The 11,148-nt window shown below is 49.0% G+C and overlaps 1 protein-coding gene across 1 annotated transcript; it reads right to left on the bottom strand.

Moving 5' to 3' along the window:
* Positions 1 to 6,495: 6,495 nt before the first annotated feature.
* Positions 6,496 to 9,985, bottom strand: Bcl2l10 (BCL2 like 10). The gene is made up of 2 exons (XM_038322233.1): positions 9,545 to 9,985; positions 6,496 to 6,618 (listed from the first exon to the last, which is right to left on the bottom strand). Exons 1-2 carry the CDS (start codon positions 9,983 to 9,985, stop codon positions 6,496 to 6,498), a joined length of 564 nt encoding a protein of 187 aa, XP_038178161.1.
* Between the last annotated feature and the right edge of the window lie 1,163 nt (positions 9,986 to 11,148).

The following is an 11,148-nucleotide window of genomic DNA, read 5'->3' as shown; positions in this document are numbered from 1 at the left end:
GCAAACTCGGTTTCTCTTTTTAACAACTGACTTCTGAGAAACAGCCTTTGCCATTGAACAGCAGCTTGGGCCCTGGTGGGAGACGCTTCAGTTTCTAGAGGGGTACAGAGGACACACACAAGGGTCCTGAGGGTGAGCAGGGGCCCTGGCCTCCTTTATCTGACCTGCTTTTATTCAGTGGGAGACTTTCCTAGCCAAACTGGGCCTTTTCCGGGTGTGCAAATTTGACTAAGTACGCATCTTCTAAGTTTGATTTCCTCTTGCACAGAGCCGCTTGTTTTGTGGGTGTTGGACGGGAACATAGTGTCACAGTCATCCTGAAAGACATTCAACTTTTAGTATGCTGACCCCCCCAGTGTTTTCCTTGTCACAGCTGCAACTGCTTCTCCGTGCCACCAGCTAGTTTCCCCAGAAAGGAAGAAGAGAAAAGCAAACATTAAAAGATGAAAATAAAATTAGATAGCACAAAGGAAGTCCAGAATCTCAATGCTAAATATTGTAGGAAGGAAAACGGGAGCAGATAAAGACGCTCTCTCAGGCCAGGAGGACAGATGAGCCCTGATTGAAAACCTCGCTTCACCTGAACGGGCTAGACGGCAACACCCACCAGCGACTGCAAAACTTGGAAAGCCGTGTTGACTAGAAGCCCCTGCGGGGGTGCTGGAGAGATGGCTCAATGGTAAAGAGCACTGGCTGTCCGTCTAGAGGACCCGGGTGGTTCGACTCCCAGCACCCACATGGCTGCTCACAACTGTCTGTAACTTCAGTTACAGAGGACCCGAAACCAATGGCAAAACACTAATCCACATAAAATAATAAAATAAAATAAAAAAGGCCAGGTGGTGATGGCGCATGCCTTTAATCCCAGCACTCGGGAGGCAGAGGCAGGCGAATCCCTGTGAGTTCGAGGCCAGCCTGGTCTACAAGAGCTAGTTCCAGGACAGCTAGGACTGTTACATATGAAAACCCTGTCTCGAAAAAAAAAAAAAAAAAAAAAAAAAAAAAAAAACAAACAAACAAAAGAAAGAAAAGAAGGCCCTGCTGACAAAACTTCCCATGTTGGGAAAACCCTGAAAACTGGAAGAAAGTAGAAAAGTGCCTCTAAATCCTGAAAGGAAGCAATGAGCAATCTAGAACTGCACATCTTGGATGAAGCAACGTAAGATGTTCAGACAAGCGAGGCTGAGGCTGCGGGCAGTCTCCTGCCCACTACTTCCGGTCAGGAAGATGCTACAGGATGTGCTCCGGCAAAACAAGGACCACAGACAAAAAAGGAGCAAGGCCAGAAACAAGAGACTCCACAGGGAGGAGAGGGGACAGGAACCCGGAGTCCAGACACTGCAGGGAACGTGGTGACTGTGTGTGTACCTGCAACAGAGGAGAAAGACAGCCCGGGGACGAGCAAACTGGGAGACCCTGCGAGATCACACGCGAGAAACCTAATGGGAAGGAATATCTGCAGAAGAGATTTCCACAACTATTAGAAAACTCAAGGATGGGCCATAAAAAAAGTTTGTACAAAACTAGCCCAAAACTAATCAAGTAAGAAAGATTAAGGCAGTTATTAACTCAAGGATGCAAAGTGTGAGAAAGAAATAATCTTAGCTGATTACATGGTTCAGTTCAGCATAGCATGAGAATTCATGATATGGATAATGAATAGTGATTGAAGTGAAATTATGATATAATTACCTTGGGTGGGGCTAGGGATGCCAAGAGATGGGTTGGGAGTATAAAGATAATGTCTCAAACTGAAAATCAAGAAAAAGCCTTCTATTTAAAGACATAGGAGCTGCTTGGGTGTGGTGGTAGCATCTGCAATCCTAGCTAGCACTTGGGAGGTAGAAGCTGAAAGGAAGGCGAAGTCATCATTGGCAACAGATCAAGTTCAAGGCCACCCTGGGCTACATAAGACCCCATCTCAGAATAAAACAAAACAAAAATAAAGATCGAGGCAGAAAGGAAAATAACCCACAAGAAGAACAGGAAGTTTTCTGTGGAACTGGCTGGCAAGAAATGATAGATCCTGTCATTTTTTTGTAACAAACCATATTGAACTGTTTGATTCTTTTGATAATTACATAGAATGTTTTTGGGGAAAAAAGACCCTCAGCTAATTCACAGTGGACACCCTTAAGTATCTTTAAATGTGATTGAAATCTTGTTGGGGCCAAGGAACCTAGTTAGGCTCAAATGGAGCAGGGCTGCAGGGTTTATCATGACAGGTAGGGGTCAGTTATTCGTTTGATAAAGTTGTTCAAAACCCTGGAGCACAGCCCTGCCTTCACATTAGAGTCACATAGGGACTTTGAGAGCTTCCTCATGCAATGCTCCCCCTGAGCCAATGAATCTCCGAGGCAGGTGGATGAAGACAGCCAAAGTTGGAAAGCCCTTCCCGAGATTCTAGTGTGCAGTCTGTTGAATCTATCAATGACCTAAGGAAACATTTTAAAATTTACCTCTTCAATCATTCATTCATTTTTGGTTTTGAGACAGAGGCTACCTACATACGTATCCCTGGGCAGTATTTAACTTGCCGTGGGACCCAAGCTGCCTCAGCCTCTGGAATGCTGAGGCAAATACAGGTGTGTGCCACTATCCCACCCCCCGCTTCATAACCTTCCTTGTTAAAACATTTATCACTATTTTTAAGTCAGGGCTTCCTGTGACCTTGAGTTTCTAACCCTCCTGTCTCAGCCTTCTCTGATCACAGCCTGTGCCACCACACACCCAGTGTGCATAGTGAACCCAGAATCTCTGCACCCTGGGCACGCAGTTGGCCAGCTGAGCTACACCTCCATGATCCCTGGCTTCATTGCTTTTATTTATAATTATTCACTTAAAAATGCTTGTCATTTGTATATGATGTATGTGTGTGGATCTGTGCATTTGATGGCGCGCACGTGGAAGTCAGAGGACAACCTCAGGCACCAGGCCCTTCCTTCCCCCTTGTTTGCAGGAAGGTCTCTTGTTTGGCAAATTTGGACTCCAGGCTAGTTGGCCTCCTGACTTCTGGGGAGTTCTGTCTCTGCCTCCTGTACTTGGGAGTAGGGGTGCAGACACATACCACATCTGGCTTTTGTGGGTTCTGGGGATCTGTCGTTAGGTTAGATCCAGGCTGAATAACAAGCCCTTTTACCCACTAAGCCATCCCCTGGGCTCCTCATTTGCATTTTCAATTTTACCGAATTCAACTCTTAAACAGATGCATAGCCACAAAATACAAACTGGGGCTGGAGAGGCGGCTCAGTGGCTATAGGCACTTACTGGCAAGCCTGGCCACTGGAACCCACATAAAGGGAGGAGGAAGAAAAGCAACTCCACAAAGTTGTCCTCTGACCTTCACATGCATGCTGTGGTCCTTGTCCCCTGTACCCTCCCAATTAATACACAATACATATACAAGAATAATAAACAGAAACTTTAAAAGGAGATGCGCAGCTGGTAAGCATGCCTGTTGCGCTTGCAGATGAACGAGAGCTTGGTTCTGGAAGCTTGCAACTGCCTATAACTCCAGGTCCAAGGGATCCGAACCCCTCTTTTCATCCCCATGGGTACCCATACACATGTACACGCAGATACAGACACATGCACATAAACAAAAATATAGATAGAATCTTAAACAAAAACCCCACAGACTGATACCTTTTGCCATTTGAGCAGACTCTATAAATAACAGCTGATGGGCACAAGGCATAAAGGCCCCAGGGCAGGAAGTGCCAAAGGATGGATTTGCAGGAGGCTGATGACACTGGTTGCACCAAGTCAGGGCATGTGGCTGCATGGTGTCTGGGGAGCCGAGGAGGCAGAAGCCGTCTGTTGTCTGTATTTTAAACGCCAAATTGTGCTTCCCCAGACCTTGCCTGTGTAGTTCTCCCCATTTCTCCTTTGCTACCCTGGGGTTTCATCATGAAAGGAGTTGGAACGTCTTTCTGGTGGGACTGTTGAGCGGGGCAGCTGCTAAGAACAGTTTCATGGCTCTGCTGCATGCTAAGCCTACAGTTATCATGGGGCCCAGCAATCCCACCTAGGCTTGCACTCAGGAGTGCTGAAAGTCTGCAAAAAGCACGTAAAAGCACGCTCAGAGAACTGCATTCACACTAGGCAACCAGGGAGAGCCACCCACATTCCGGCCCTCTGTGTGTGGTGAGCATGATGCAGCATTAGCCTTGACAGGAGAAGTCCTGACATGCTACATCGTGCAGAAGCCTGGAAAACACTCGGCTAAACAAGAAACCAGACACAAAGAGCCCTGAGCTGTCTGCTTCCAGTTATGTCCAGTGTCCAGAAGAGGCAGCTCCAGAGGCAGAAGGCAGCTTAGTGGTTGCTGGGGAGGGGAGGATCAGAAGTGTTGACGGAGTGGTGTTTCTGTCTGAGTGAGGGAATTAGACAAAGGGTGTGCCTCTGATGGGTGTGAGATCCTGTACACACTCTAAAACCCACCGAAGGGTGTGCTTTAAAATGCTAAAAAGAATTTGGTCGTGTGAGTTTTATCCCCATGCAATGCAAAGAACTGAACTGTCAGAATGTGATGTTAGAATCCAGCCTCTGCCCTGGCCACGGGATTTGCAGCGGTCCCTCCCCTCTCAATGTTACAGGCACCTACAGTCACCTACAGGCAGGCACCTACTGGCAGGCACCTACAGAGGCACTGTGACTCTAGCTAACAGACTCACCTGGGGGAGTGGAGAGTACACAACAAAGGGGCTACAGGTGCCACGTGCTGTTCATCACCCTCTTCCTGGCCCACTGCCTGGGAATCGGTCTACCTGTAGGCTTGCACTCTTCCCCCATTCTCAGAAAGGTCTCAAAAAAAAAAAAAAAAAAAAAAAAAAAAAAGACCTCCACTTCTGCCACATGGGCCCTGATTCCCCTTCTCCAGGGACTCCCCAGAATTGGAATTTCCCTAGGAATCTCATGGAAGGAAGAGAAGGTGGCCAGAGAGCTAGCTGAGCAGGTAAAGGTGATTGTCATAAAGTTAATGACCTGAGTTTGATCCCAGCGAACTGCACCGTGAAAGCAGAGAACCAGCTCCTGTAAGTTGTCTTCTGACCTTCAATTGGTACTGTGGTGCACACGCAAACACGCGAACGCAACACACTATAACTAAAAACTGTTATTCTTTTGGTCCCCGCCCCTTTCCATGCCCACTCCCAGCGACCTCTGGTCTCTTGGAGTCATCCTCAATCTTTTCCCTCTCTCTCTCACTGCCCCCTTTTGCGTGTGCACACGCGCCTCCCCCCTCCCTCTCTCCTTTAATAAAGCTTTATGTCTATTTTCTGTGTCTGTGCCGTTAACCCGCCGCTGCACCGCCTGTTCACCCGCCGCCCTGGTCACACGTGTTCCGCGAGTCTCCGCGCAGCTACGCGCAGCTGCTCAGCTACTAAGTCTTTAACAACAAAATTTAGCTGGTGAGATGGCTTGGAAGGTAAAAGTATTTGCCACCAAGCCTGATGACCCAAAATTGATCCCTGAGACCTACATCTCCATCCAGAAGCCACGCGTGCGTGTGTGCGTGTGTGTGTGTGTGTGTGTGTGTGTGTGCGTGCGTGCGTGCGTGTGAATGCAGTTTAATGATGGCCAGGGAGGCTTGGAGGGGCACATTGCCCACCACCCTGCAGGGTTTGAGTGGACTGGAGAGCGAAGGGGGAAAGAGAAATGATTTAAGAACTTTCATGTAGATTAAACTATTTAAAGCAAAGCTTTGTTAAGGCTGGAGAGAGAGAGCACTAGCTGCTCTTCCAGAGGACCTGTGCAATTCCCAGCACCCACGTGGTGCTCACAGCTGTCTGACTCCTGTTCAGGGATCTGACACCATCTTTTGGCCTCAGAGGCACCAGCCACATATGTGGTACACAGATAAACATACAAGCATAACATGAATATACATTATAAAAATAAAAATTACCTCCCCCCAAGCAATATAAACTAAACCCTGGTTTATAGTGAAGGACACATGGTCATCAATTGAAATTACTCCCAAGAACAAAAGTCTTGCTGAATTAGAGAATTAGCCAGTCTTTTTGAAAAATGTATATACATTTATTAAAAATTTGAAGTCACTTAAAATTTTATTAGAGGGGGACACTATAAATTCAGAAGTCCTGGGAATTAGGCACAGAAAGACAGGCTTCCAAGGAATCCTTAAGGTTTTCTATTGCGTTCTCCGTTGCTCTGGGGTTTTGGTGCTTTAGGTTCTTCTGCGGGGCAACCCTGGCTACTGAAGACTCCTCAAGAACCCCAAAACAGACGGGAGAGGCTCTGGTGTGCGCACAACCAGATGCAGACAGCCGCGCATCTACCGACCATTTCCCCACTTAGTGACGGGCCCCTCCCCCTTCCAAATGCTGCCCTGTTACAACCCCAGGACTCCATGCAGCATGCAGGTAAAAATGTGCTCTAGGCAGGAGGATTTCCTCAGTTCTCCGGCCATCTAAAACGGTCCCCTTAGCGGGTCACAGTTAGGCAGGTAAAATCGTTTTAAAATTTTAAAACTTAAAATTTTTTCCAGATATACAGGATGGTCGTCGCAATGATGCAGGTCAGAAAAGCCTTGATGAGCACTCTCCTCCAAACAATGACTGGGAAGGGGTTCCTGAAGAAATCGCAAAAGCCATCCTGTAAGGGGCACACGAGGAACATTAGACGGACTCTCCATGAACAAACCTGAGCCCCAGATATACAGAAGGTGGGGCCGAAGAGGTGGCCCAGCCACTGAGAGCACCGGCTGCTCTAGCGGAGGACTTGGGTTCAGATCCCAGCACTCACGTGGGAGCTCACAATGCCGGTTAATTCCGGGTCCAGGGGACCTGGCGCCCTCTACTGGCCTCGCTGAGCACTGCATGTACATGGCACACAGAACACATGCAGGTACTCATCCACACAGAATAAAAATATCTAAATAAAAATTCACAGGGAGGGGCTGGAGAGATGGCTCAGAGGTTAAGAGCACTGACTGTTCTTCCAGAGGTCCTGAGTTCAATTCCCAGCAACCACATGGTGGCTCACAGCCATCTGTAATGAGATCTAGTGCCCTCTTCTGGCCAGCAAGCATACATACAGACAGAACACTGTATACATAATAAATCTTTTTTTTTTTTTTTTTTTTAAAGAAACTGAGACCAGCATTCTGCGGTGTGGGCTGGTAGTGGCTACCCCTTCTGGAGCTGTGGGCAGCACAGCAGGTGGTCACCTGCCACCACAAGAGGATCCAAGCTCTATCCCCAGACCACACTGGAGTGGAATGATTCCTGCAAGCTGTCCTTCCATGTACAAGCATGCCTGGCACACATCCAAAAATAAAAATTCACAGGGAGGGCTAGCGTGGAGCTTGGCAGTCAAACGTGATTACACGCAGAAGGCCCTGGGCCAATCTCTAGTATGAGGGTTCTAGATCCTGCCATAAAATGAAAGGCACGTGCCTACCAGACATCCCAGGATCTGTTCACAGTTCAACTTGCATAGAAGCCACCATCTTCACAGCCCCAGAGATGCCTCATAACACCTTGTATTTTACCTCAACGCTGAGGAAAGACATCTAGGAGAACTCTATAAAAACCTCTTTACTTTCTGACGTCTTCACCACAACCTCCAATAAAACTGAAAAACTTAAGCCTTGGGCATTCCCTCCTTTGAGGCCCCTGTCTCCGGCTCTTCTACTCACCCCTGACCCCCCTCTTCAAAGTCAAAATGGTTTCAGAACCCATCGAGGCCCCCCGAATCAGACCCGTGGCTACCCCTTTAATAACTATCTTGATTCTTACATTTATAACACCCCCTCCCCAGCACACTGCCCATCTCAACTCGTCCAGACTGCTGTGTGGACAGTACACGACGCAGGCTCACGAGGACAATATCCTTCCATTGTGCCAACACAGACGTCAGTCTCTGACTCACATACGTCGAGACGGGAGGTGTGCTGACGCCACACCACCCCAAGTTAATATGTAGCAACCAGAGATTGAATTCATGCCTGTCACCCCAAAACAAAAAGGCTGGGAAGGTTATATTTGTGTACAGGGTGTATTCAAGCCATGCTCGCCGCAGCAGCTGCTTTCGCTGCCTTCACAGCTCAGATGGAAGAAATAGCGGAGGCCCCACTGAAAGCCAGCCCGTGACGTGTCAGCCTCCCTTCCCCAAACCCCAGGCTCCCTGAGGCCCTGAGTATGGCCAGCAAATCCTGTATGGTGAACGTACATTAACCAAAGGAGCCAACATTTTCCCCTGCCCTTGCCGCTCTGGAAACAGTGACAACCCAACTTCAAATAGTCACCACTATGTGGGCATGGGGCCTCCTCCTTCCTCTGGAACCCAGAAGAGGGGACTCCGGCTTTGTCCCATAGACCTGAACACCACGCAGAGCCCGTCATGCTGCTTTTCTTCGGTATTAACTCTGTGAGTGAGTCTCTTACCCAAAAGAAAACCGGCCTCACCACTCCTCTTGAACCCTCCCAAGTCTGAGAGCTCATAGGGAGAGAGGAGAGGAGTGAGTCTACCGGCCCAGTGAGGCCCACACAGCAGGAACAGGGCAGGAGTTACCGCTAACCCAGCACACCGCCTTTCTTTCTCAGGTGGTCTAAATGCAGACTGCTGACAGCAGGCTTTTTTATAGCAGGTTTTAATAATTTACATTTATAGTATAACACGGGTCACTTCAGTTTTGATTCAACCTCAAGGAGGAGGAAGTAAACCTGAGGCCAAGCTCAGCACGTGGGCTGAACTAGGGTAGAGTTTGTTTTTTGTTTTTTTCCTTTTCTGGCGGTGCTGGGGATTGAACCCAAGGCCTCACAGACGCTAACAATCTACAATCACACTTTATTCCCATGCTGGGTGTTTTCTTTGACCAGTAGCTCTGTGTGGCTGCCTCTTTAGCTTTTACAACACAGAGATTCAGGATTAACAAAGCCAGGAGCCTGCCTAACAGGGAAGAGGGCAGTGGGCGAGAATACCCCAGTCAGGGGCCACACTTGGTCATAGACATTTCACAAGCCCTATGGCTTTAGTCTCTTACAGGGTTAGAGAAAGAAGTTCTGGAGGGCCTGGGAGTGACCACAGTCCCCTTTATCCTACTTGGGCTAATCGGACCTAATAAGCGCTCCCTGAAAGTTCCGGGGGCAAGGGCCATGTGTGCCTAGTCACCCCTGAAAGGATTTTTATGAGACTATTGAGCAAGGGCTGTCTGAGTGCCTCTAAAGAAATCCTTGGGCTGGGGCCGTGGCTCAGTAAATAGTGTTTTTTCTGGCCTGTTCAAAGCCCTTGGGGTGTCCACATCTGTACCACATCAACCCGTCCATAGTAGCATAGCCTGTAAGTAGTGCCCTGGGAATGCAAGCAGGAGGACCACAATTACACAAGGTTATGTAATGAGTCCAGCCTGGGTTACATGAGACCCTGACTTTAGGGGAAAAAAAAAACATTAAAAAGAAAATCGGACTGCACAGTACAGCTGAAGTGCTCCTGGTCTCTGAGAGGCATTTAGCACAGCACCCCCATCCCACCACACCCCCCCCCCACCATCACGCCCACGCTTCGCGTGTGGTCTCACCCAGCCGTCATGAGCCTCTAGCCACGAGCGATGCTGTCTCAGGAGCAGATTACACAGTAAGTCCACTATGAGCTGGCAGTCTCGGGCCACTTGCATTTGATTGTTCAGACCATTCATCTGCGTGGTAGCCTTGCTACGGTCTTGATTCAGAAGCGTCCCCGCGAAGGTCAAGAGCAGCACCAGGCGGCCCCAGTTGAAGTTTTGGCCATCGGAGAACACCCCATCCGCCATCTGTCTCACCAGCTCCACCCGGTTGCCCTGGTAGCCATAGAAGGGGGAGAAGAAAGCCTCGTGCTGCCGTTGCATCCGTGCTGCCAGGGAGCGCAGCAATTCGGCCTCGGCCGATGTGGGCGGTGACTCGGGGACACCCGGCTCCCGAGCACAGAACGTCAAGAAGTCAGTCAACAGCCGTCTAGTGCGTTCCTGCAACGGGTCGTCCATCCTTAGGCCTCTGCACCCGGCCCAACTCAGCCGGCTTTCAAAGCCCAGCGGCTTCCTGCCTCCACCCCCCAGATGATTGGGAATATCACTTGCACCTGGTGCAAGGAGCGAGGCCCGTGATGGAGCAAGCAAGAACAACCTGAGACCCTCGGGTTACTGCTTACATTTTGCCCAAGGATTAAGAATTAGCGGGGTTCTGGAACTTTCTAGGCGTTGATAGGCCTTAGAATTGTCATTCTCCTACCTCGGCCTCCTGAATCTCTGAAATTACAGGCACGTGCCATCAGGCCGGGCTAGAAACCATATCTTAACTTGCTATGATCTGGGCCGGCTTGTTTGGAAAGTGAGGATATATAAATAATTTTGCAAAGCAGCTGTCCTAAGCTGGAGGAGGCAATGCAGGCCCTGCCCCTGACTCTAGCCTGTCTCTGACCTACCAGCTACGCTCCCTAGAACCCTGCAGGCCTCCCTTGACCAAGTTTCTAGTACATCGGTTCGCAACATTCCTAAAGCTGCGACCCTCACCTTGCGGTGACTCCCAACAATAAAATTATTTTGTTGCTACTTCATAACTGTAATTTTGCTACTGTTATGAATCCTAAGCACCTGCTATGCAGGATATCTATCTGATATGAGACCCCAAAGGGGTCCCAGGTTGAGAACTACTGCTCTGGTAGGTTACAGTTCTTCTGGGCTCTATTCCTCGTGGGCCCTCCTGGGGCTGATTTTTGACTATGAGGTGAGGTTACCCCATTTCCCAGAGATCACTTGTGCCCAGCTGTCTGGTCCCTTCTTTATGTACACACTCTCTAGAAGCCTGCTTTAATCCAGGGCAGTCTCTCTGAGGGGCAAAGAGAACTCTCTAAAGTGTCAAAGTATAACTCAGAACCATCCTGTGTCCCTGAGACTCTTTCAGGGCTCCCAAGGGACATTTAAATAATCCTAATGACATGACAAAAATGTATGTGACGTTTCTCACTCTCAAGTCCAAAGAGGCTGTTGAAGTCACAGTCGCACCCTGATGTGTTTTCTGCATTCTGGGGTCTCTGAGGAGCAACGGTCTGGGGCTGAGGCTATAAAGGCAAAGCCAACACTATGCAAAGAGCCATCCAGAGCAGGGGGCCAGGCAATCTGGGGGTGCACTCCTCCTGCTTCTCAGGGGC

The sequence above is a fragment of the Arvicola amphibius genome, chromosome 3, assembly GCF_903992535.2.
Source record: "Arvicola amphibius chromosome 3, mArvAmp1.2, whole genome shotgun sequence".
Classification (NCBI taxonomy): Eukaryota; Metazoa; Chordata; class Mammalia; order Rodentia; family Cricetidae; genus Arvicola; species Arvicola amphibius.
Note: the sequence above shows the minus strand (reverse complement) of the source record. Positions and strands in the feature narration are given on the sequence as shown.

Bases quoted from the DNA above. Each gene is read 5' to 3' on its own strand.
- Bcl2l10 (XM_038322233.1), bottom strand. From the start codon at position 9,985: ATGGACGACCCGTTGCAGGAACGCACTAGACGGCTGTTGACTGACTTC. The intron at 6,619-9,544 runs GTGAGACCACAC...TGCCCCTTACAG, and splicing joins TAGAGGCTCATGACGGCTGG to GATGGCTTTTGCGATTTCTT.